General features: G+C 39.7%; 1 protein-coding gene across 6 annotated transcripts in view; it reads left to right on the top strand.

The window, feature by feature from the left end:
* RBPMS (RNA binding protein, mRNA processing factor) overlaps positions 1 to 27,295 on the top strand; it is a 189,543-nt gene that overhangs the window by 111,911 nt on the left and 50,337 nt on the right. For all 6 annotated transcript variants that reach the window (XM_074383903.1, XM_074383905.1, XM_074383904.1 and 3 more), the window contains exon 5: positions 14,234 to 14,384. In XM_074383903.1, the coding sequence (XP_074240004.1) occupies positions 14,234 to 14,384 (151 nt within the window). The remainder of the gene's footprint in view (positions 1 to 14,233; positions 14,385 to 27,295) is intronic.

Here is a 27,295-nt window from a genome sequence, read left to right as displayed (position 1 = left end):
AAGATACTAGAGAGCAGAAACAGGATTGTGAAAGTATACTTGGAGGCCTATTGTGGTCTATGTCTGAACTTTAAATAGAAATTTTCTCAAAATGGTTTTGGAAAGTTTAGGCAACTGTCTTTTTTCAGTTGTAGAATTTGTTTATGTTAGTAGTGCTTTTCTCTCCTCCTCCTACTGCTTTTTTTCTTCTGTACCAGCCACTAATAAAAGCTCAAAGTAAACTTTGTAGAATGATCCTTAAAACATATACAGAAAGTTAAGATAGATCCTCAAATGACCTAGAAGCACTTAACGGTGAAGCTAAAAGAAGAGCATGTTAAATGCATCTCTTAGCCTGCCTACCTTACAAATAGGACTGACTTCTTATTCTTCTTCATGTGCTTTTCCATGTAGACACAGACACACTTGTTTTTTAAAATAATTCTGAGACTTTTAAATTACATAGTAATCATTCAACTTATATTTGAATGTATAAAGCGCTTTCGTACGTGCATGCATCTGTTGTCTCATTTTGCCTGATATGTGCATAATATATATTGGATGCAAAAGTAGGTTGCTTTCTCTTTTCAATAATTAGAAGATTAATGTGTAATTATGTATAATCAGTCCTTTCTTAAAGAACTGACACCATGCTTGAAACAGTCATCTTGACACCAGTAACGCTTTGACTTTAAAAAATAAAAATAAACCCTTTTATCTTTAAAGAATTGATATCATCATCTACCAATTGGATATGATATTAGTAAGTATTTCAAAACCCTTCCCTTCCCAGTTTAATCCTGGGATTTGTACTTGGCAGAAGCTGTGTGGGTACTACATATGTGGCTGTTAAGAATGAAAGTGATTTTCTCAATTTGCCATCTCTAGGAAAAGAGATGCAAGCTATTTTTAAAGTTGTAATTGATAATGAGTTTGCACAAAATCGTTGATAATGAATTTGCCCCTGCTCTTTCATTGAATATGGTATGTAACTAAGTATTTTCTAGACTGGCCCATTTCAGTAATATAGACTGGCTTCTTCAAGACTAAGGTTGTGATCTCTTTTGTCAGTTTTATTGTTTTCCTTTTTTTTTTTTTTTTTTTTTTTTTTTTGTGCCAAACTCACTGGTTTAAGCTTATAATCTGAGTTTTACAGCGATGAATCACACAATCCAGAAATCATTTACATGGTCACACTGACAGGGCATGTTTTCTATGCCAACATTTCTGAAATTTTTGATGTGACTTTGGTCAAATACAGGTTAATTACTTCGTTGAGGCAGACCCCCTGTTGATTTCCCAAGTCAGTGAAATTCGCCATCAAAATTCAGAGGTTTCTTTGGGGTCGCTTGACAGTGACAGACATCAGACTGGAATGTCTTGGGCCAACATTAAGCAGATATGGACCATTAGAAGTTTGTTTGTAGTTTTTCCCCAAAACACCCCAAGATCCTCTATCAGAGTTGAAGATCTAACTAAATTGAGAGCTGTTGTCTAGTATCTGCTTCCTTAAAGCTTTTATTTTGAGTACCTTCATTTAGCAGGTAGCAGCAGTTGCAAAGGGGAGAGAAGTATGCCTATGGGTTTATTGATTGTCCTAACAGTGAGACAGGAGAGGAGGAGACAGTAAGGACTCTGCAGTGCCAGACTGCTGGCAGCACCCGCCACATTTGGTATTTGTGCATTAAAGAGTCCAACGGATGTTTCTGTTCCTACCAGAGCAGTTGACCTGCTGCTGTACCTTCTGCTAGTCCTCAGTGTAAAAATGTTAGCATCCGGATTCCTGAGTAAGAGAGTACCATCTGCATTCTGGCCTGTGTTTCTTTCCATGTAATATTATCTGTTTCAAAGTGTCACTGTAAAATTGTAAAATATTGCTTTAATGGGTAACTGACTGTGTTTGGAAACAGCCCCTTCCTATCATTGTCAGGGCCCAGGTCTTTCAATCATCCTTTTCAGAATGGTTTGAGAACATAGTGGCAAAGTTCAAACAATCATGCCCTTTCAACCCTTTAGAAAATAAACTCTGCTTGAATCTGATTCCCTTGACATGTTAAAGATTGAGTTTATAGCTTCTTCAAAGGCCCTGTCATGATTTTATAGTCATCCTATACAAAGCAGATTCTCCTAGGGCCTGGTTATGTACATAGGGGTGGTTGGCTAACACAAAAAATAAGTGTGTGTTAGTGGAAAAGAAATTAATTTAGCTGGGGTGGATGGTCAAGTCACATGGAGATTCTGGATACCTTCGAAGTGTATCTGCCTAATTCCTCCTACAAAGGGAATCCAGTCTCTGCAATTATTACCCAGGCCCCCAAAACTACTCAGACTGTGTGAACCAGCAGACGTCAGTCAGGAGAAGGAGGAACACACATCAGCTCCCTGTGGGGGAAACATGGGGAATAAAGGAAACTACACAGCATCAGACTGGATCACAGCTCAGGTGTCCTGCTGCTTCCTCCCAGTTGGGGCAGTTTCAGAGCAGAGTATGAATCTCATCTTTCTCTAAGTAACAGAAGAACGTCTCTAAAAAGGGCACAGGAGAAGAATCCCTATTGGTTCAGATTTGGAAGAAGAGCTCCATAGCTGATAAGCACTAGGTGGTAGGGATTAGTGTTTATCAAATGCCAGGCATTCATCTAGACATTTACAAGATTTTATTTAATCTTCACAATGAATGCTGTGAAATATGGATTATATTCATACCCAGTTTACAGCAGAGGAAACTGAATCACAGAAAGGTTGAACAGTATATCCAAGGTCAATAGTGGAGTAGTGTTTGAATCTAGGAAGTCAGACTCCAAAGTCTACATTCCTGATTGTTACAACGTAAGCCTCTTGTTCATGGGGAGGTTCTACAAAATTGAGTGTGACCTTGAGTTGGGATGTCTCTTTTAAAATTGTGACTATAATTAACTACAGCTAGCGGTACTCCTGGACAAATAGTTTTCTCAATATGTCTGCCAGTTTAGGAGGGGATTGATTAACCAAGACTATCTTCTCCTGGTTGCTTTTGTTGATACTTCTAGGTTCGGGAGCAGACATGAGGTTTTCCCCAGTTTGTTATGGAGCAGGTACATCCTACCTTAAACAATGTGTTGTTTTCACCATAGAAGTCTGGCTTAGTGGTAGGAGGGTGTGTGAGTTTGAATGCCACAGTTTATTCACAGGAATAAAAGTGAAGCCAAATACACATTGTATTTTAAAAAGCCTAGTTACTAGGAAATATTAAAATTTTTTTATGCCTCTGGTTAATGAGGATGAGATTAGGCTTCTCTGTCATGGCCAAGATGATTATTTTATAACTTAGCTGGTTACAGATATTATCAGAGGAGAAATTACACGGGCTTGAAATCAAAGATAAACCTGTGGAAACATTCTAGACTAGACATGGAAACATACTCTTTCTGTTACTAAAACCTTCAAAAGAGAATAAAATTTTGATGCATTTTATGGAACATCTGGTTTAGAAACAATTATGATTTTTTTTTTTTTTTAATTCAAGAGTTTAAAAATAAAAAAACTGGCTACAAGATAATGCAGTAGCTGGAAGTGTTAGGTTGAATTAGGTAATCAAGCAAGGAACCGTATTTGGACTCATGGCCCAGCATCACATGGAATGGCTCCATGGCCACATATACCACAGAAAGCCGTGGGAAAGGGGTCTCTTTCTCCAAAGTGCAGTATAGCTGTTTGGCCAATGGAAAGGGACACATACTTTAAAATGACTGATTTAGGCAAGGAAAAAAGAAGTACTAAATCAGAGTATTCTAAGGTAAAGCCAGGTCAAGCACTAGGAGTTAATTGGATTAAGAAAAGGAATGAGGCATAATTGGTGTGATACAGTTTCTCATCGGGCAATAACCTAGCAAGCACAGGCTTTTGTATTAACAGTCCTGATGTCTTTGCAAGCAATGCCCTTATTTAGGAAAAGTATGAAATATGGTTTACATCTGGCAGATTCTTTCCTTCACTTGTTCATTCTCTGTTGGAACCCGTATCTACCTAAGTTTCATCACAATGCAAACTGAACAACAGCCTCAGTTATTATCTGAAAACAATGTAGTCTTTATAAAATAAAAAACCTAGCAGAACTGTAATGTCCTCTCTCACACACACACATACTCTATTGGGAATCAAAAAATTGGATTGTGATGTGGATTTTGTACGTAGTTAGCTGGGAACTTAGGCAAATTATTTTTCTGGATCTTTTTTCATCAGTGTTGGGAAGCCTGTTGGCAGTTTGGATGAGAATTCTTACATTATATGGGACAATCCTGCTCCTTGTAGGACTTTATCATCTTGCTGCCTCCTGCCTAATGAATGCCTGTATGGTCTTCAGTTATGTAACAGCCCTCAAATACCTCATTGTGATTTCGATGTGCATTTCTGTATACTGTTTATATGTTAAAACATTTTATAATGAAAGCTGAGAATAAAACATATAACAGCCCTCAGGTGTAATAAAACATATATAACAGCCCTTAGATATCTCCTTGTGATTTCAATGTGGATTTCTGTATACTGTTGATATTTTAAAACATTTTATAGAGAGAGCTAAGAATAAAAGTCTTCTGATGTTTTCTTTTTTTGAGACAGAGTCTCACTGTGTCACCTGGGCTGTAGTGCAGTGGCATGATTTTGGATCACTGCAACCTCTAAGCAGTAGGGGAAAAGGACAAAGAGGAGTACTACTGATGGCTGAGAACTAGGTTAGATGACCCCAAAAGTTCAGTACTAAAAATTCATGAATTTCATTATTTATGTAGACAAATCAGTATTACTTAGCATCAGAGAACCTGACCCAGTTCTCTGTCAGCTTCCCTTTCCTGTGATCGTTACTTATAGATAGTTTTGTATTTTAAAAACGTTTGAGGCTGGGCATGGTGGCTCACACTTGAAATCCCAGCACTTTGTGAGGCCAAGGTGGGCAGATCCCGAGGTCAGGAGTTCAATACCAGCTTGGCCAATATGGTGAAACTCCCTCTCTACTAAAAATAGAAAAATTAGCTGGGCATGGTGGCATGCATCTTTAGTCCCAGCTACTTGGGAGGCTGAGGCAAAAGAATCACTTGAGCCTGGGAGGTGGAGGTTGCAGTGAGGCAAGATCATGCCACTGTACTCCAGCCTGGGCTATAGAGGGAGACTCCATCTCAAAAAAAAAAAAAGAGTGTCACAAGTTTTCACTTACAGTGCAATGATATGTTGTTAATAAATGGTGGAAAACTTCTACTCGTTCATTTTTAACCCACCTGCACACTGTTGTCTCAGCAAGTCTTATGCTCTCCACTGTAATAGATTACCCAAATGCGGGTTTGTCTGTGACCTATCATGGAGTCATTTAAGGCTCCAAGTGAATGTAATGATTGTTTTCACAGACTCCTGGGTGAACTTGTGGGTATACCTTTCCTTGTTTCTGTTTCTAATATGCTTAAATATTTTATGATGCCTATGGCAGAGAAAGCTGACAATATTCAAAAAACTGTAAATACATTTTAATTATGGACCAATATTTGAGAGCTTAGAATCTCTCTCAAGTATGTATTTACTTCCTAGTTTCTGATGGAAATAACAAATAGTTATCAATTTTAAGAAATGGTTTATATTCCTAACTTATGTTTTTAACTTTTATAAAGGCAAAAAAGTCAGTTTTTACTTCATTTCCTTTTCTCCTATTGAAAGATTTGTGGTCCCCAGGATATTTCCTTTTCTTGTGACCAAAATGCTCTTTGAAAATAGTAGATGGCTTTTATTGTGGCTCACGCCTGTAATCCCAGCACTTTGAGAGGCTGAAGCAGACAGATCACTTGAGGTCAGGAGTTTAAGACCAGCTTGACCAACATGGCAAAATCCCATTGCTACTAGAAATTTTTAAAAATCAGGTGGGTGTGGTGACACACACCTACCTGTAGAAGTGCTTGAACCCAGGAGGCAGAGGTTGCAGTGACCCAAAATTATGCCACTGCACTCCAGCCCAGGTGACAGAGTGAAACTGTCTCAAAAAAAGAAGACAGTAGAAGACTTTTATTCTTAGCTCTCTCTATAAAATGTTTTAAAATATAAATAGTAAAAAGAAATGCACATCGAAATCACAATGAGATATCACTTCACTCCTATTAGGGTGGCTAAAATAAAAAAGGTAACAACAACTGTCTGGTACTTGGATGCATATATGGGTAGATGGATTGAAATGATATAGCTACTTTGTTTATTTTTGAGACAGTTTCTAGTTCTTTCTCCTTAGACTGGAATAAAGTGGCAACATAGCTCACTACAAGCTCGAACTCCTGGGCTCAAGTGATCCTCCTGTCTCAGCCTCTCAAGTAGTTGAGACTACAGGCACATTCCTACATGCCTAAGTTTTAATTTTTATTTTTAGTAGAACCAGGTTTCACTGTGTCGACCAAATTGGTCTCAAACTTCTGGCCTCAAGAAATCCTCCTACCTCAGCCTCCCAAAGCAGTAAGATGACAGTCCTGTGAGCTACCACACCTGGCCTTAGCTGCTTTAGAAAACAGTTTGGCAGTTCTTCAAAAAAGTTAACATAGATTTCATGTATGACAGCAGTTTCACTCCTAGAGAATTGAAAACATACGCTCACACAAAAATTTGTACATAGGTATCATAGCAGCTTTACTCATAGCAGCCAAAAAGTTCAAACAACCCAGTGCCCATCAGTTGATGAAAGGATAACCAAATTGTGATAGGTCCATAAAATGGAATACTATTCAACAATAAAGTAAACAGTGTAGTCACTGCATGGCTAATTGTTTTGTATTTTTGGTAGAGACGAGGTTTTACTGTGTTAGCCAGGATGGTCTTGATCTTCTGACCTTGTGATCCGCCCACCTCGACCTCCCAAAGTGCTGGGATTACAGGAGTAAGTTACAGCACCTGGCCTCTTTTTTTTTTTTTTTTTTTTTTTTGAGATGGAGTCTTGCTGTGCTGCCCAGCCTAGAGTGCAGTAGTGCCATCTTAGCTCATTGCAACCCCTGCCTACTGGGTTCAAGTGATTCTCCCACCTCAGCCTCTTGAGTAGCTGGGATTACAGGCATAAGCCACCATGCCTGGCTTTTTTTTTTTTTTTTTTTTTTTTTTTTTTGTAGTAGCAGTAGTAATGGATTTCACTATGTTGGGCAGGTTGGTCTTGAGCTCCTGACCTCAAGTGATCTGCCTCCCCATGCCTGGCTGGGTGTCAAATTTCTTATTAATGAAGAGCTTCTAAACCTATAAAGTGGTGATAGTCACACAGTTCTGTGACTATACTAGAAGTCATTGAAATGTACTCTTTAATAATAGGCTGAATGTTAGGTTGTAAGAACGACTTTTCAGTTAAATCAACATTAAATAGGTTAAGTAGAAACTTAAGTCATAAATAGACTTTAACGTTTGATCACTTAGCAACAAAGGACTCAGAGACATTTTAGTGGTTGAATGAAAGAAATCTTTTGAATATAGTATGATGTAATGAAGCCACATCCAACCTCTGAATATCTTGCTCATATCTGTCACATGTACGGTTATGACTTGAAATCTTTTGAGTATAACGTGCAAGAATAGGTAATAGCAGTCTTCGTCTCAACTGATTTAGTTATCACTTTTTCTAGTCAGCTGTAGAGGAGGATACTCGTTATGTAAGCACTAAGTTTCTTACGGAAGAGGCCAAGTGGTGACTGAGAAATCCAGATAGTTGTTTACTAAAAGCCCAACCAAGTCATATTCCCAATGAGTTTGAATATACTAATAAATGGCTAAAAAATAACCCACACTATCAGCAGCATATGCCATTCTCTTTAGTTACTCCTGAGAATTGAGTTCCTCCTTCCTCTTGGACATGGTTTTATGTGCCATTTTTTCCCCCCAGTAATCAACAGTGGTTAAACTCTTGTTCAATGCTTGGTAATTCCTGATAATTTGGAAGGGAATCACTTCACTGTTCCCACACCTCAGCCCCACTACACTGTCTGATGTCTTATGCCTGGCAGGATGGAAATCACCACTTTGACAAGGAGAAAGAAATTTGTAAACAGTTCAGTCAATTGGTAAGAAAGGCCAGCAGTGGTTACCAGGTAGATCAGCTACCACCTGACAGAGCTCTGAGTCTTAAAGGATTTAACAGCAGGTTCTGAAGCAGCTCTGGATGTTAACTGGGGAACCCTGAAAAGGCATTTTGGAGCTCTAACCCTCAGAGTATCTGGGGTGGTGTGGAGGAGGGGAGATAAAACAAGATCCAGGTAGTGAAATCAATTAGATTACAAGGTCAGAGAGGGATCAGTAGCAAATTTGATCTTGATTTAAGAGTTTCATTGGCTGTGGGTTTTCATTGGGAGTTGGTGTGGAGAAAAGGGAAGTGTAAAGATTGTTAGAATCCATTGAAGAAGCCGTTAACTTATCAGGTGGGATCTTACTACCTTACTGTTTTTATCCTGTAATAAAAGGCAGTTTCATCTAGTTCAGTACATTTGCCTCAGATCTGCTGGATCAAAGATCAGGAGTGTAGGAAGCTCTAGCAGAATCTGATAGGAAGCTCTTAAAGGAGTGACCTATGACTATCCCAGAGGAGGTAGAACCTTTGATTACTTAGAAGCTTCCTTGGAGAGGTTCAGCATCTCAGGAAGGCACGACAGGTGGGGAGGAGAGTTAGAATCCTAGGTCCTCAGCTTTTAGTCAACATTTATAATACTTACTCGTTAAGTGGGTTAGCAGAAAGATAAATCAGCTTTCACTTTGGAAATGGTAGAATAGTTTTACTTGCTGTGAATACATAGGCAAAGAGGAGACAACAAGGATGGGGAAAGACTACAAATTGAAGACAAACAAATGAATCTAACTGTATTACAAATGAATTAACACAACCACACTAAAGGTGGGGGGAATGGGGAAACTAACCCACAGATAATCCAAATAATACTCATGTTGGCAACATTTAAAGACAAAAAACTGTAAACAAAAAGTTATAGTTAATAGATATTTATAGTGGCATTGGTTAGCAATTTTGAAACTAATGTGTGTTTTTGTATTGAGCAAATAAATGTGTAGTAGATAATGAGGGCTAGGATTCTCGATATTAGAGGAGTTAAAAATATGCAAATGATAGGGACAGAATAAACCAAATGGTGTTTAATTGGAATTGGAGCTATCAGTATGAACTTTAATACATCGGAATACATTTTAAATATCTCTATATGATGCAGACAAGTAGATCTGCATGTGAGAGCATGCGTGTGTACACAACTCGGGGACACTTGGACACCAAAATAATGATAGTAATGAATTACAAAGCATAGAGGAAAATAGAACTCTGTAAGTCATTACTGATTTAAATAATTTATTAACAAATTGGGCAGAAGGGAGAGCTTTTCCATGGAGTCGAAAACTGATACATGGTATGTAAAAGGAGCAATGAGGCCAGATGTGGTGGGTGTCTGTAATCCCAGCTACTCGGGAGGCTGAGGCAGGAGAATTGCCTGAACCCGGGAGGTGGAGTTAGTGTGTCAAGATCATGCTGTCGCACTGTAGTCTGGGTGACAGAGCAAGACTATGTCTTGGGGGGTTGCTGAGGGGTGAGGGGGAAGGAGCAAAGAGACTATCAAAGCACCATTTGGCAACTACAATAGTAACAGTTGCTTCTAGTAAGAATTATTAATAGATGTTAAAAGTAGTAATTTTTAAAAAAACAAGGTATTTATATAGTCTGGAAATATCTGTCTATAAGAAACTTACTAGTTAAAAAGGGAAAATAGTATCTTTACAGTAGAGAAACTTGGCACATGGTCAAAGCTAATATCATTTGTAATGGGACAAAAGTGACACCATGTGCCTCTTGATATTATGCATTATGCAGGACACACATCTCTGATCTTCCTGCCAAAAACCACATAACCTGAATCTAAACGCCCCCATCAAAAAAAAAAAAAACCCAAATTGAGGGCCATTCTACAAAATAAATAGCTTACAGTTTTCAAAAATATCAAGCTCATGAAAGGTATGGACTAAAGAACTCTTCCAGGAGACTAAAGTGATGACAACTAAGTGCTATGTGTGATATTGAACTAGATCTTAGATCAGGAAGGCAAAGAGATGTCCTTGTTTTTAGGAAGTCAGAGGGTAAGTAAAGGGGAGAAGAATATCATGTTTGCTACTTACTTTTAATCAGTTCAGGGAAAACACTGTGTGCGTGTGTGTGTGTGTGTGTGTGTGTGTGTTAAATGTGGTAAAATGCTAACATCTTAGAAATCTGGGCAAAGGGTATGTCTGCAGTGTTTCTGTAAGTCTGAAATTATTTCAGAATAAAGTTCTTTTTAAAAAGTAACTAGTTTTTTAAAACATAGTTGGTTGAGTGTTGTGTCCCAGTAGGAAATCCCTTATTCTCCCTCTCTCCTTTTATTTTTAAATTCTGTGTTGGATTTTATAAATTACACATATTTGTAAAAATTTCAAATGATGCAAAATTGTGCAAAAGTCTATGCTCTCTCCCACTCCTGCACCACTCCTGTTAAGTTGACTGCTATTAACAGATTGGGTGTCTCATTCTCAACCTTTCTAGACTTAAACAGGGAAGTATAGATGCACATGTATATACAGTCTCCTCTACCCCCATACTACTAAACATTGTTGAGTACCTTTTTTTGACTTAATCTAGCCATAGGCATTTTTCTCAATATGTATTTATAGCTCTGCGTTGTTTTTAACTTTTTTCTCTAAATGAATCATTCCATTGTCCCTAAAACTCATTGTCAAGGACTGATGGACTGACCTCAGTGTAGAACCATTTGTAAGGACACTGGGAGCCTGAAGTTCACAGAATTGAAGCACTGTTTATTGTACCAACTAACCAAGACTCTTTCAGGCATGAGGGTGCTCTGAAGACGTCAGTGACAGGAATTTGGAGAATTTTTCTCTAGTGAGAGGCTGTTAAGGTGACTCCACCTTGGTCAACACCATTTTCTGTGTCTCTATATAGGCTCAAGGTTGAAATCTTTTAAAGAGAAAACAGTTTTTGTCATTTTGGGCTGCAGCTGCCCCTTAAGTAGGCAACTGTGGTCAGAGGAATGAAGGCATAGAACACAGACATTGGACCCTGAGTACCCTTCCCAAAGAAGAAGGCTTAAAGGGCAGTAGCCATCTCACCCAGCTTCTCTTCATGGGCTGCTGTAATGGTGTGATGTCTGATCTGTTCCAGTCTCTCACTGAGTCTGTCTTTTTTACACCACTAGAGTTACCGCCAACCACTGTGATTCTCAAATGTGCTCCCTGCACAAGCAGCATCAGCATTACCCTGAACTTGTTACAAATACAAATTCTTAGGTTCCATCTCAGAGCTACTGAATCAGAAACTCTAGCAAGTCCTCCCAAGTTGATTCTGCTAACATTTGAGGATCACAGATCTGCTATATAAAGGTGATCATATTATCCTCCCATTTTAAAACCCTAATGGCTTAGCCACGCACACACTCCAAAGTCCTCACTAACAGTAATAAGAGGTCTTTTGTGATCTTACCCTAGCCTGCTTGTTCAGCCACCCAACCCCGGACCCCTCCCACCCCACCCCACTCCAGTTTCTGCATCCTGTTACTGAGAAATTTGCTGAGCTCTTGCCTGAACTGCACCTGGTGAACTTTTGCTCTTCCATCACTTCCTCTGGTGCCTTCCCTGGCTCCCTGACATGAAACTGCCCTGGTACACTCTTAAGTATACTGGACTAACAAGAATACATTGTTTCTCAGCAGTGTCCTTTATCTCCCAGAGTTTGTCCTGGGTGGGGAATTCAGTCCATGTAAATTATATGGAACCTGGATCAGTTGAGACTTTTGGCTGTCCCTGTAGCCAGTCAGATTGGGGTGCTTGTAAGTAACTGTTTATTTGGAAATTAATATACTGATGCTCAGAAACTGTCCTTATGTTCCATATAATAAATAGGACACCATTTACATTTGGAAAAGAAAGGTTCTCTGTTCATTATGAGAAGAGTGGTGGATTATGAGCAAGAAAGGAAAAGGTTGATTTTGAAAGACACAGGTTCACCCTTTCACTTGGCGGTAATCTTATCCTGACAGCATTTAATGTTAAGTAATTGTAGCCAGAAAAGAATCTTAGTAGGCTTTAATTAAAAACACAAGGAAAGTTTTTTCTCTTGTCTTCTTCCTATCTGCCTCTCTTTCGTCTTTTCTTTCTTCTCTTATTCATGTCTGTGTTCTCCCTTCTCCTGCCCCTCTCTTTCTCCTCTTCATCAACCCTTAACGCTTAAAATGTTTTTTGGCTTGGCTAATCCCTATGGATGGAAACTTAGTTGAGCAGGATATTGATTACCAAATATGGTATTGCTGCTAAAGATGTTAGAGGAATGTGGCTTGTATTCTAAGCCTCTGGCCTCTGAATAAGCTGCCAAACAAATTAGGTCATTTTAACTTCTGAGCTTTTTTCTTTTTTTTTTTTTTTTTAAATAAGGATGCTGGAACTTTGATTTGGAACATGATGTTGATGTTATTTTAGCTCAGATGGGAGGAAGGGGATATAAAGAAGGGGGCAGGGAGTGAGGGAAACTTAGTTCAGCATGTTTTAGGACTTGAGCCACCAGCCCAGGTTGTGTAAGAGGCAAGTACATTATATGGAGCTTCAGTTGATTCTGGAACACCAGTGGAAGAGCTGAGGCATGGAATTCACATATGCAACCTCGTTTTCTGAGGCTAGACGCTCTAGAGGACCACGACCAGGTCCCAGGATACTCTTCATGTTATCCCCAGTGGCCTGGGCCACATGACTCACGATAATGTGAGCTCAGATTTAGGAAGTGTCTCCTTCACAGGAAGGTTGGTCAAGTTTAGTGCCAGGGAGTATGCCCTGAAGTTGATGGCAAGTTGCTACTATGTGTATCTGATGGAGTGTGGTGCAAATGAGCATATCCTTTCACAGCATGCCTGTACATGACATCCAAGGAGTGTGCTTGTCTCCCAGCAAAGACCACAATTCTGCAGGTCCATTCTTGGAAAGATTTATTCTGTTGTGACACTAGCTTTGTTAGGGTGGAAATTGGTCCATCTCAGTGAGGGCCTTTGTGACGTCACCCCAGCCTGCTTCAGAATGTAGCTTTGTTTTTTGGTTTTGTTTTTCCTTGTATACTTTTTCGGCAAAATAATATTGAGGTTTCCCAAATTTAAAAAGAAAAAAACGCATACAACCAACACCAATTTAAGAAAATTTGTTTTTATGTTTCACAAAACGGGCACTGTCTTCGCTTTTCTGTGTTGATTAGGTATGCACAAGGGTATTCTCCCCAACCCTTTTGCTACGGCCCTCAGTTGGTTTCTTCTCAGAATGAATGAGTCATGCTCATGAAGAAATTCCACCCACTCCAGGACTTCTGGATCAGGGTCCTGTAGCTTTTGTTAGGCCTTTCTAGGGACCTCTTTTTCCTTCCCTTTGCCCGTTTATTTCCTCTTGATGCCATTACCATCCAGCCACAGGCTCTTCCTTGTATCCTTGAAGCTGAGCCTGTGAAGTTCAGAGTTGTTCATCTTGGTCTCTGGAGTAAGAGACTCTTATTTTTGTGGATATTGCTCTTTCTTTTCTTGAAGCTCATTAAGAAGCATGGTGGGGGGCAGGGGATGCTTTGGAGCCCACAAGCCTTTGTGTGTACATTCAGAACACTAAATGGCAACTGTGTTCTTAGGAGACTCATTTTCAGGACTCCCTTTATAGACCACACCATATAATCATGGGACCTGAGTGGGTCCCATGGGTGAACATTTAAAATGCAGTGTATTTGGGATATCTTTCTGATGCGTAGGGTCCAGAATTCATGATGTTGGATGCTTAATAATGAAGGCATTCTTGAATGGTGGAAGGGTTCCAGTTAGACTTGTCTTGCCCTAACTTGTCTTTCATAGTGTCTGTGATTTATTTTACTAAATATGATCTGTTTTAGATAAACTTTCAGGAATAGGGTCAAAGGTTACTGAAATTACTGTACATTAAAGTGTGTAACTGTGCTAGGAATTTGCTGGTTCAAATTTTAAACTGGAAAGTTTTTGTCTAAAAGGGGAGTATTAAAAATCTGTGTAACTAAATTTTTTAAGTAAAGTAAATCTCACTGACTTTTGGGATTCTTTGTGGTGTTATTTTTCATGTGACCTGTGTAAGTAGTAAGAATGACCTTTTTTCCTGATAGACCAGGTTTTACTGGTGTTTATTTTGTCACCGTTCTGGTTCGAATAAAGAAATGAAAACATCTTCCATTTGTTCTTTATTTCCAAAGGGCATCCGCTTTGATCCTGAAATCCCGCAAACACTGCGACTAGAGTTTGCTAAGGCAAACACGAAGATGGCCAAGAGTAAACTCGTAGGGACTCCAAACCCCAGTACTCCTCTGCCCAACACTGTACCTCAGTTCATTGCCAGAGAGCCATGTAAGTCAATCTACTTTTCATTTAGAAATAATAATAACTAAGAACTGTTCATGTGCTCCATGTGAGGTTACACCACGGGACGTGGAGCTGGCTGAGTGTTATTTTCCATTTCTGTGAAGAAGTTGCCTAGGCGATCTGGTGTCAGAATTCCAAATACAGCAATCCTGTTTGGGATTGGCTGTCCCAAAAGATGGTTCAGCTTCAGTAGAACCATAACTTCAGAATTGCATTTGATGTACTACAAATTTCCTTTGTGAGTATGCCCCTAGTTGCCTTGGGTATAAACCCTTCATTCCTCCATGTTTGGGCGTGATAGCTGGTTCTCAGTATTTACTTTAATTTGCTAAATTAAATTTTACTGAAAGAGCAAGTCACTATTTCCATTTGTTGAAGGACATCAGCTCAGTGGCTTTGGAAAAATAGGATATTAAAAATGAAGCAGATCTTACGAAGTTGGTTCCATTCAGCCATAACTCTAGGGGGAAAAGTAAACACATGCAAAGAATTTATTTATTGGAACAGTCAGTCTAGCAAACTGTAATACCATAAAACATTAAAGAAATTTGGGGCTTCCTGTTTTAACTTAATTGGATAAGGACACTGGCTAATTGCTCAACACGTCTTTTACCCAGCATTAATGAGCTTATTTCATTATATGTCTATACTACTATTTCTGTCTTTCATTGAATAACTTTAAAAGATTGTCTGAAGTTTTTTTCTTAAGCTCTGTCAGTGGTAGAAGTGGGTCGTGAGACAGGCCTTAAGTCTTCTTTTCATTGCAGAGCCATATGTGATTTAATATGGCAGAGTGTTCAAGGAAACCCAAGTGACTTGGATTCCTAGTTATTTGGAATATTTCTGTCCCATCTTTTTTTTTCTGCTTTCTAAACCACAGAATGGTGGTCTTCTTTCTTTGATGATAAATTTTAACTTTTCATACTGAATTTGAAGGACACAGGGATTTTTTGCTTTCCCCACGTCGTGCATGTCAGATTTAATCACATTATCTTTGGAAGTCACAGCCACTGTGTAGCTCAGTCACTCTTGAGAAACCTGCTACTCATCAGTGGAAACTAACAGATAACTCTGCCAGCATGTTCTAAAATAAATGTTTCTATGAAGCCAGAAAAATCATAATAGAGAAAAAGATTATTTTGTTCTTCCACCTTCTTTGTTCAGGGAAACCAGAAATCTTTACTTATTTAGGAAGGAAATCTAAACAAGTCACATCTTACAGTGTACTTGTAGTACAGAAGGATGTAGAATGTTCTTTACATCATTCTTTATAGTATCTAGCTTAATACTTTGTATATGGTGTATATTCAATATTATAGTGAGTAATCTGATAATGAAATTGGGCTATTTGTAGAACTACAGACTCACTTGTGTGCCTCCTCTCTCTGAAATTTCTTGGTATCAAAAAAGAATATTTTTAGGATACTTGATTTAGCAAAGATAACCTAAAGCTATTCTTTGCCTTTTTAGTGAATTTGCCAGCCTCAGATCTCAGAGTTCTTTGTAAAGATTAATTCAGACAGGAAATGTAATGCTGGTGATACTTAACTTTACATTTCCATTTATCTGCTGAATACTCTTTTTATCAGGACCACAAAACTTTTTCTGAATCTCCTACAACAGCCCTGTGAAATAGGTAGCCAGGAAGGTGGTAGTAGCCAAGGCACAAGATGGTATACAAAGCAACAGTTATGAGCAAACTGGACATTCACTAGTCCCTGAAGTTACAGGAGAGCATACAGAGCTTAGAACTCTGTTCTGGCAAGCTCTGCTCACCTCCCTTTCTGGCATACCAGAACAGTGCAAAAATGGCCAGATAGTTTCCATGACAGGGTAAAAACTTGACCAACTGTTCACAGCAACACAAATTTGAAGTTAAAAAAAAAAATCCAAGCAGCCAGCAGTGTATTCTCAAGAAAATAAAAGTTAGCATGATTTCTCTTAATATAGCACCTTTTTACAACACAGTGTCTTGATGAGGGCAAGTTCACTATGGCTCAGGTCAACTTGATTATCCATTGCCCTTCCCCCTGGGAACTGGGGACTTGCCTGTCACATACAACTGTTGCTTTCCTGGAAGCACACTGCAAGACTAAAAACATTACATTGGGTCTACATGGACAAATCCAGTTGCATTGTACTCAGAATTGGTACTCAAGTTGGTCATTTTCACTACTTCTCAGGTGTAGACTATGATGGAATTGCAGGATTTGGGATGTGGAAAGGCCCTGAAGGCTAGTCTTTGTTGGAGGCCTTAAGAGAGAGATTTTTTTTTTTATAAACATTTCTTTTTGTTAATGTTTTTATATGGTAGTGACTGAAAAGTACTCGTTGCCATCACTAAAGGAAGAGTGTTCTGTGTTTTGATTTTACAACAAACATTCACTTGAACTCTCAATTTCTCCATGAATATCTGAACCTAATGAACTTAAACGAGCACCCAGTGTGCTAGACTCTGGAGAAGAAGGAAATTGGTTTTTGCTGTAAAAGAGCTGTCATTCCAGGGAGTTGATGGTGGTCAGAGTTGTCCGAAAGACGTGGCCCCATATGGAGGACATAAAAGAGATTCTGCAGCTTAGTTAAGATTGCCCCTGAATCAGAGTGCTGTATTTGCTGAGTATTTGCGCCAGGCATGAAGAGTGAGAAAACCAGGTGTTGCAACTTGCCTGAGTAGATAGTGGCCTGCTGTGGAGAACCTTGGCTTCAGGGTAGAAGGTGTCAGTGAGAATCCTGTCAGTAATTCTGCCACTTATTGACAAGCTTTGTGACCTTTAAGGAAGAAAAAAAAAAAAACTTACTTGTGTTCCTGTTCTCTCAGCTATAAAATAGGAATAATACTTTCTGCACCTGATTGTTAGGAGAGCCGCATGAAACAATATCCCAGAATTGGGCTGAGGATTAAATAGATACAGTGTATGTAAAAGTATACGTAATTGTAAAGTACACTCATAATTTGTTAATTAAAAAAAAAATGTATGGAGTTGCCTTTCCTAATAGTTACAGCAGGTATTGATCTTCCAAGGCAGGTGTCCCCAAACTTTTTACACAGGGGGCCAGTTCACTGTCCCTCAGACCGTTGGAGGGCCGCCACATACTGTGCTCCTCTCACTGACCACCAGTGAAAGAGGTGCCCCTTCCTGAAGTGCGGCGGGGACCGGTTAAATGGTCTCAGGGGGCCGCATGCCGCAGTTTGGGGACATTTGTTCCAAGGTGTCATCACAGTGTGATTGCAGCCAACTGCCTTTGCAAGTTAGGAGAAAGGATGAGTCACGTTGACATATGATTTCGAGAAAGTAGTACATCTACCTGCCTGAGATTTTATTAATAGAATTGATCATTAATTTGAGCTTTTCTTTTTCTTCCTTGTATGTAATAAAGTTTGAAAAGACCTGAGAAATCAGGTTAAGAAATGAGGAAGAATTATAAATTACATTAAATTCTCCTAGATTGTGCATTAGATTTTACAAGAAGGTAGTATTATATATTGAGAACTCTACTTTGGAGATGAAGAAAGAGTAAGTCACTATTTCTGATTTTTGTTTTTCTCGTCTGTAAAGTGATGATGCTGTGTGCCAGGTGCTCTGCTAAGCACTTTATGTGAATTATCTCATTTGATTCTCAAAAGCACTTGTTTTCCAGTTGAAGAAACTGAGGCCTCAGAAAGTCTAATAACTTTCCTGAGGTTACACCATCAAATAAGTGTGATGGCTGAATAGTGTTCCCCAGAATTCATACGATGACGTCTCTGCTCCTAGTACCTCAAAACATAACCATATTTGGAGATAAGATTTTTAAAGAGATGATTAAGTTCAAGTGAGGCCCTTAGGGGTGGAGCCCTAATCCAATATGACTGCTGTCCTTATAAGAAGAAAAAGAGACACCGGGTATGTATACACACAGAGGAAGGGCCGTTTGAGGACTGAGGAGAAGGCAGCCATCTGCAAGGCAAGGATAGAGACTTAAAGAGAAACAACCCTATGGACACCTAGATCTTGGGCTTCTGGCCTCTAGAACTGTGAGAAAATAAATAAATGTTTAAGCCCTCACTCTGGTATTTCACTATGGCAGCCCTAGCAATACAATACATCAAGTGATAGAACAGAGACTTGAATTCTAGGCTACTTATTTTGTCATTTACTAGCTTTGTAAGTTTGGTTTAGTTACCTATAACCTGTCTGTGTCTCAGTTTTCTCAGCTACACAACGCAGTAATAAGGGCCATAGAGTCAGTCCACAGTGACTGTTAGTGTGTATGTGTAAAAATATGTACATTCATGTGTCTTTTGTCCCTCATAATTATGAGACCTATAGTTTTTCTGTGTTTTCTGTACTCAGCATCTAACATCCAGAAATACATAATGAAATTTTTTTTGGTAACAGACCATAGTTTTATTTTATTTATATTTATTTTTGAGACACAGTCTCGTTCTTATTGCCCAGTCTAGAGTGCGATGGTGCCACCTTGGCTCACTGCAGCCTCCGCTTCCCGGATTCAAGCAATTCTCCTGCCTCAGCCTCCCAAGTAGCTGGGATTATAGGCAGTGCCTCCACGCCCAGCTAATTTTGTATTTTTAGTAGAGATGGGGTTTCTCCATGTTGGTCAGGCTGGTCTCGAACTCCCTTATTATAATAGTGCCCTTAAAGGTGGAGGCATTCAACACTTGAGTATTTACTCAATTTAGACAGAGCCTGTCCTTTCAATTCAGTTTTTATGAAGCAAGTATCAAAAGGCTTCAGAACTCTGGAGTAGTGAAGATGCCTATACTCCAGCCCCAAGGAGTCTGGTTCTGTAGATCTGGGCTGGGACTTAGGCTCTGTATTTTTAAAAAATAATTATTATTCTTATTATTTTCATCCACTCTAGGCTTTTAAAAGCTCTTTGGGTAGTTTTGATGCACAGTTAAGTTTAAGATAAATCGAGGAATTTTTAAAGTTAAATTTGTCTTCCTACTCTAATATTCTACCTTAACCCTCTACATTTCTTCCCTTCTCCCTTCCCTCTCTCAGACAAAAGCTTGCTCTGTTAGATTGGTACTCTTAGATACCTGATGAGCACATAACCTTTTGGTGAATAATCAGATTACTTCCTTGTTTACCTGCCATGTCCCTGGAATTTCCCATTTATCCAGTACCAACCTAAGCTAACTAGAACTGAGTTCTCTGTCTCAAGTCTGAAGAAACCCTGTGAAGGTTCAGAGAGCCTATAGAGTATCTCACAAATATAAAATCTCTTAACATTAATCTCTGTGGGGTGAGGTCATCTAGTGCTTTTTCTGAAGCTCGTTATGTCCATGAAACAGAGGCCCAGTACCTGCATTTTCCAAGGCAGCAGTGCTTGGTGTGCACAGTTACAAAGACTGCAGATGTTTGTCAGTTTCACACCTGCTCTATTCCAGCGGCATTGTTTATGAAGACTGACTGGGCATGAGGAATACCTAATCGATCTGGGCAGAAGGAACAGGACACAAGGGAATGACTAAAAATTCCAGGTTAGTTATGAGGGCAAAACTTTCTATTTAATTTTTCTCTGATAATCAAAATCCTACATGCTTCTCAGAAGAAAAAACATTTTCAGGCAATCCTGCAAAAAATAAAAGTCGTTAAATTCTAGGACCCAGAGACAATCATTAACACTTAGGTGCTTATCCTTACATATCTTTTAATATGCGCATAATAAAATGTATCTGTTACTGAATTTTGAATTTTGAAATAATGTAACTTACCCCTTTATCTTTAGGACAGAGTTTTGCTGCCAGTGAGATTAAGTGGCTCAGTAGGGCCGGAAATAATATCTGGGCTCCCACAAAGCATCACCTCAGTCTCTGCTGCCATTGCTGTAGAGCACTCTGTATTCATATGGCACAGATAGGCTTGCTAGAATCAGAGCAAGAGGAATAGTAGCAGATAGATGTCTCTCTTAACTGTCTGATGTCTCAAGCCAAACCAGCTCTTGAGCTGCTTGAATTCTGGCATTTGATTGAATGATTCGTAGGCTTTTATTTAATGGATGGGAAGAAAGAAAACATTAATTGAGCATCTACTCTTAAGAACTGTATATAAAATGTCTATTTTATAACTAAGGAGACTGAAACTCTGAGAGTTCAAGTAACTTTCCCAAAGTCACATAGTTCATTTTAAGGCCTAAAATGCATTGCTAGTCTCACATCACCACACTGCCCCCTTTTTTTTAAGTTATATTTTTATTATTTATATCCAAACCCACTCCCCCTCCTGCCCTTCAGTATTGCCTACCTTATGGTCCATTGATTAACTGATTGATTGACCAGGTTTGACTCTGTCACCCAGGCAGGAGTGCAGCGGCACAGTCATGGCTCTCTGCAGCCTTGACTTCCTCAAGTGATCCTTCCACCTCACCCTCCCAAATAGATGGGACTACAGTTGCATCCCATCACATCCAGCAAAATCTTTATTTTTTGTAGAGATAGGGTTTCACCACATTGCCCAGGCTGGTCTCTTAACTCCTGGGCTCAAGCAGTCCGCCTCCCTTGGCCTCTCAAAGTGCTGGGATTACAGGTATGAACCATAGCTTAATTCTTTTCAAAGTAGTCCATGGATGTTTGGCAGCTATAGTTCTTTCTAAGATACTCCTTAGAAGATGCTTTATACTCACTCAGACCTTTGAAAATGCACTTACTAAAGACACCGGAGGCCTACATCATATTATAAAGTCAGGATTTTAGGGCTGATCAACTACATATTGAATAAATCAAGGTTGGGCACAGTGGTTCATACCTGTAATCCCAGCACTTTGGGGGAGGCCAAGGTGGATCACTTGAAATCAGAAGTTTGTGACCACCCTGGCCAACATCATGAAACCCCGTCTCTACTAAAAATGCAAAAATTAGAATGGCATGGCCGAGGGAGGTGGCTCATCCCTATAATCCCACCACTTTGGGAGGCCGAGGTGGGTGGATCACTTGAAGTCAGAAGTTAGAGACCACCCTGGCCAACATGGTAAAACCCCATCTCTATTAAAAATACAAAAATTAGCCAGGTGTGGTGGTGCTTGCCTGTAATCCCAGCTACTCTGGAGGCTGAGGCAGGAGAATCACTTGAACCTGGGAGGCAGAGGTTGCATTGAGCCAAGATAGCACCACTGCACTCCAGGCTGGGTGACAGAGTGAGACTCTGTCTCTAAATTAAATTAAATTAAAGTAGAAAAGATGAAGCTTCAGGCTGGGCACATTGGATCGTGCCTGTAATCCTAGCACTTTGGGAGGCTGAGGCAGGTGGATTTCCGGAGCTCAGGAGTTCAAGACCAGCCTGGGCAACATGGCAAAACCTGTCTCTTAAAAAAAAAAAAAAAAAAAAAAAAAAAAGCCAGGCATGGTGGTGTCGGCCTGTAATCCCAGTTGCTTGGGAGGCTGAGGAACAAGAATTGCATGAACCCTAGAGGCAGAGGTTGCAGTGAGCCGGGATCACATCATTGCACTCCAGCCTGAACAGCACAGCGAGACTTAGTCTTAAGGAAGAAAACAAGAAGTGGGGAATTAAGCTTCAGTATAATTCAGTAGCATCAAATTTGATGGCTGAGGTGCATTAACTGTAAAATGTTTCCTGAAGTTAAACCACCAGATGGTTTGTTATCTCTGGGAAAACAAAACTTAACATAGAAACGTGAGAATTGTCTTACATGATATTGGGTTGGTTATTCATGCAGATAAAATTTTCAGTTCATTTTAAGAGAACATGCCTCAAGTTAGTCAGTTAGTCTCTCTCTCTGTGTGTTTTTGGAGATTGAGCTTGCTGTGTTGTCCTTAAAAGTCCTGGGTTCAAGCAGTCCTTCTGCCTCAGCCTCCAGAGTAGCTGGGACTACAAGCACATACCACTTTGCCTGGCGTTCCTCATATATTTCCTTTTTTTATTTTTTACTTAGTTATTTGTGTTTATGTGGTTTTATTTTGGTTTTTATTTTATGCATATATTTCTATGCTTTTATACATACTGTATAAACATACAGCGTATGGTAGGTTTTTTGTTTTGGTTTACTTTTGATAAAATACATGACCATCCTATACTTAAACATGATTTCTCACCTCATGAACACCTTTCCATCCAGGATTGTATATCCAGCGCATTGTTTGTTGTTGTTAATGTTTGGATGTTTTTGTTTTGTTTTGTTTTTGAGGTGAAGTCTTGCTCTTTGACCCAGGCCGGAGTATAATCATAGCCCATCACTTCAGCCTTGAACTCCTGGGCTGAAGCCCAAATGATCCTCTTCCCTCAGCCTCCTGGCTAGTTTAAAAAAATTAGAGAGACAGGATCTCACTATGTCTCCAACTTCTGGGCCTTCTCCTCACTAGGCCTCCCAAAGTGCTGGAATTACAGCCAAGAGCCACTGTACCTGGCCACTGACCATACTATACTTAACACAGATTCTCACTTCATGAACACCTTTGTATCCAAGTAGATTTAATCAAGACTGCCTCCTTAAGCTCTAGGAAACTGTGTTGAGGAGATGGGCATAAGAGCAGAACTCCATACAACTCTTTCATGTAGAGGGAGTGTATAGTGGTGGTAAAAGGGGAAGGGACCTACCCTGAAGTTTCTTCCTGATCTCATCTGGAATGCCACTGGGTGGGCACATTCGGAGGTACATTTAGAAAGGTGGCCCTCCCACCCACCCCACACTAAGATTTTGGGAATAGGTGGTGGTGAGGGTACATATCATTGTTTCACCTTTTTCTCTTACTTCAAGTCTCTACTGGTGAGGGTGTTGTTGGATAGGAGCCTCAGTGTGAAGAAACAGGTTCTGGGGAGAAAGTAACACAGATCTTGGGGCAGTCAGAGCCATCAGGGATAGTAAAAGAAAGAGGCCAGGAGGTGAGACACAGTGGAGAAAGACATCATATTATGGCAGCCAGGGCTGCAGGGGTTTGCTTACTTGGCTCATGTGCCCATGCCCTTTAAGGCAGCTCTACAGTGGGGACTCCGTCCTAGGGATTCTCTCCTTGCTGTGGACCAGTTTGAAGCTACTATAAGCAGTGTTCGCAGAAACATGCAGATGATTTCAGTTTGTATTTAGACTTTGTAACTCTGAACACCCTTAACACCCCAGGCATCTGTGGGCCAGATTGTCCCTTCAGATAAGAGAGACTCTTCTCAACAGTCTGGATGCATATTTGGCATTCTGGATATGTGTAAGAGTACCTGGGGCTGGGCACAGTGGCTCACATCTGTAATCCCAGCACTTTGGGAGGCTGAGGCCTGCGGATCACCTGAGGCCAGGAGTTCAAGACCAGCCTGGCCAACATGGTGAAACTCTGTCTCTACAAAAATACAAAAATTAGCCAGGCATGATGGCAGGTGCCTGTAATCCGAGCTACTTGGGAGGCTGAGATGGGAGAATTGCTTGAACCCGGGAGGCAGAGGCAGCAGTGAGCTGAGATTGTGCCATTGTACCCTGGCCTGGGCAGTAGAGAGAGGCGCCATCTCAAAACAAACAAACAAACAAAAAAACACCAGGTGCCTTGCCCTTGGATATTTTAAGAAATAAAAATATGATTCAAAACCACAGAAGAGGAGGACAGCAAAATATTCTTATACACCAGAGATCTAATGTTCATGTCTACCTGTATCCCACCCTGGCAAATATAAGAATGAAGCAAAACCCTGTTTTTCTAAGAAAAAAGATCAAACATCTGATTTGATCAACACCTCTCTCCTTGGTATTACTTAGCATGGATAATTTTAATTTTTAATAATTTAATAATGTTAGGTAATGGATTTGGTAGGAATGTTTCAAATATAGATATATCTTATTTTATGTAGGAGATAGTAATTGCAGCACATTGTAGATCAGCTGGTTCAATTAATGTACATTATGATTTAATGGATAGTCTGTCTTTGATTATCAAGGCTATTAACATTTGCCTTGAATTTCTTTATCTTTTCTTTGTTAGACAGGGTCTTCCTCTTTTGCCCCCAGGTACAGTGCAGTGGTGCAATCTCAGCTCACTGTAGCCTTCGCCTCCCGGGTTCAAGTGATTGTCCTGCCTCAGCCTCCCAAGGAGCTATGTACAGGGGCAAGCCACTACACCTGGCAGATTTTTACATTTTTAGTAGAGACAGCCTTTCACCACGTTAGCCAGGCTGATTTTGAACTCTTTACCTCAGGCGATCCACTGACCTCAGCCTCCCAAAATGCTGGGATTACAGGCCTGGGTCAGAACACCCAGCTGAATTCCTGTTTATCAAATCATTGAGCAGTTAAAAACAAATAAGAAGGGGTCAGGGACTCAAACCTCCTTGGATATCATAGAATTCTATTGTATTGCAAATACCCGTCACAACTTTCATTTTATAAACTAAAATTATTCATTATATTGAGATGAAAGAGTAAAAGGAGTTGACTTAGTGAGACAGTCCAGATAAAACAGGTAGCATAAACTTATTTGAAGACCATGTGCACACCTCACTTGCTGATTGTAAAGGAAGGTGTTTCTTCTTACCTTGTTGATGCAGGCTTTCTTTTACTTCCCATCTGTAATCCTCAAAGAGCTGTCTTTTCTTCTACAGTATGGCAGTTCTTAAAAGCATGGTCCACATACCCCTTAATTGGTCTCGGAGATTCTTTCAGCGAGTACATGAGGCCTGTATTATTTTCACAGGAATTTGCCTTTCTTATGTGTAGTAGTGGACATCTCTACTGGCACCTTAATACATGAAAGACAGTGGCACCAAAATATATGAATAATCATTTACCAGTGTGAGCATTTGTTAAAAGGTGCAGCAGTAAAGTATGCATCCTCACTCCCACACACTTTTTTTTTAAAAAAGCCTATTTTTACCTAAAAATGTTTTTGATAAACGGGTAAAAAATACTAATTTTTTAAATGTCAGCTCTTCAGTACAAATCATTTTATGATTAAGTGTGACAGAATGGGGAGTGTACATAATGTTCTTCTATAGTTGTTTAAGGTGTAGGGTAAATAGCTGCTTTCTTCAGTCCATTTTTACTTGACACTCATAAACCATGGTTATTCAGACTTGAATTTTGGCTTTTTATTTTTTTGTGTGAGATGGAGTCTCTCTCTGCTGCCCAGGCTGGAATGCAGTGGCGTCATCTCGGCTCACTGTAACCTCCACCTCCTGGTTCCAGCAATTCTCCTGCCTCAGCTTCCTTAGTAGCTGGGACTAAGATGTGTGCCATCACATCCCGCTAATTGTTTTTTTGTTTTTAATAGAGATGGGGTTTCACCATGTTAACCATGATGGTCATGATCTCCTGACCTTTTGAGCCACCACACCCGGTCGATGTTTTCTTGAAAAATTGCGATGTGCCTGTCACTTCAAGAAAAACGACAAGTTTTTGTTCCAAATAATAAAATTTTAGCTTTAAGGCAAAAATTTGAATTTTTGAAAACTTAAAGGTAAAGCTTCCAAACAGATTAGTGGTGATGTTAATGAAATTTCTTTCTTTTTTTTTTTTTAAACTGAGATGGAGTCTCACTCTGTCACCCAGGCTAGAGTGCAGTGGCTTGATTGGCTCACTGCAATCTCCACCTCAGTGTTGTCAGTAGCTGAGACAAACCACCATGTCTGGCACTTTTATTTTTATTTTTATTTTTTTATTTTTTAAGTAGAAGTAGGGTTTCACCGTGTTGGCCACGCTGGCCACAAACTCCTGACCTCCCCACCTTAGCCTCCCAAAGTGCTGGGATTACAGGTATGAGCCACCCACTCCCAGCCATATTAATGAATTTTTAAATTGCACCATGAAATGGGTCAAGATTTGGAAGATCCACTTAACTCATTAAACCATTATTATCTAAATGATGCATGCGTTAAGATCTGTATAAAATGGGGAGATGGATTTTGAAATTTTTTTTTTAGTTTTTACATTTTTATTAGAGAGTGTGTCTCACTCTGTTGCCCAGTGGCTTGATCATAGCCTCAGACTCCTCCTGGGCTAAAACGATCGTCTCTCCTCAGCCTCCAGAGTAGCTGAGACTACAGGTGTGGGCCTCTAGACCCAGCTAATTTTTTTGTTTTGTACAGATGGGGTCTTTGCTTTGTTGCCCCGGCTGATATCAAACTTCTGGCGGCAAGCCATCCTCCTGCCTCAGCCTCTCCAACTGCTGGGATAGCAGGTGTGAACCACCACACCAGGCCAGGACAATGGATTTTAATGGAACATAAAATAGGAAAGCCCCTGGATAAGGTTTCAGATTGCATAATCCAATACATCTTTAATAACCACTCCTTATTAAGTGTTGGTGTAATAGCAGAGAATAGTATCCAGTTACCTGTAAAAAGGATATTGAAATACTGTTTTGGTCAGCTAGCTACATATCTCTGTGTGATCATACTTTTTTCATATATTAGAGCCAATAAATATGTTGCAGTAGATTTAATTAGAAGCAGATATGAGAAACAATTTCTCTTCTATTAAACTGGATAGATGCTAAAGAGATTTGCAAAAATGTAGAACTAAAGTTTTAACTTTTTTTCTCTAAATATGTAGATTTCATTAAAACATCTTATTTACAGTAATAGGCAATGGGTTTGTTTTTTAAAAACATGAATTAATAAACTTTTTTTTTTTTTTTTTTTTTAAAGAGATGGGGTCTCACTTTGTTGCCCAGGCTGGAGTGCAGTGATGCCATCACAGCTCACAGCAGCATCCAACTCCTGGGCTTCAGTAGTCCTCCTGCCTCAGCCTCCAGAGTAGCTGTTACCATAGACACACACAACCTCACCCATCTAATTTTCTAATTTTTTGTTGAGACAGGGCCTTGCTTGGTTGCCCAGGCTGGTCTTGAGCTCAAGCAATCCTCCCATGTGGGCCTTCCAAAGTATTGGCATTACAGGCATTAGGCATTGTACCTGGCCAGTAACTTTTTTCAACTTCAAAAGTGTATAATATGGTAAAAA

The sequence above is a fragment of the Saimiri boliviensis genome, chromosome 13, assembly GCF_048565385.1.
Source record: "Saimiri boliviensis isolate mSaiBol1 chromosome 13, mSaiBol1.pri, whole genome shotgun sequence".
NCBI lineage: Eukaryota > Metazoa > Chordata > Mammalia > Primates > Cebidae > Saimiri > Saimiri boliviensis.
The sequence above is the reverse complement of the archived record's forward strand: the minus strand, read 5'-3'. Positions and strand labels throughout refer to the sequence as shown.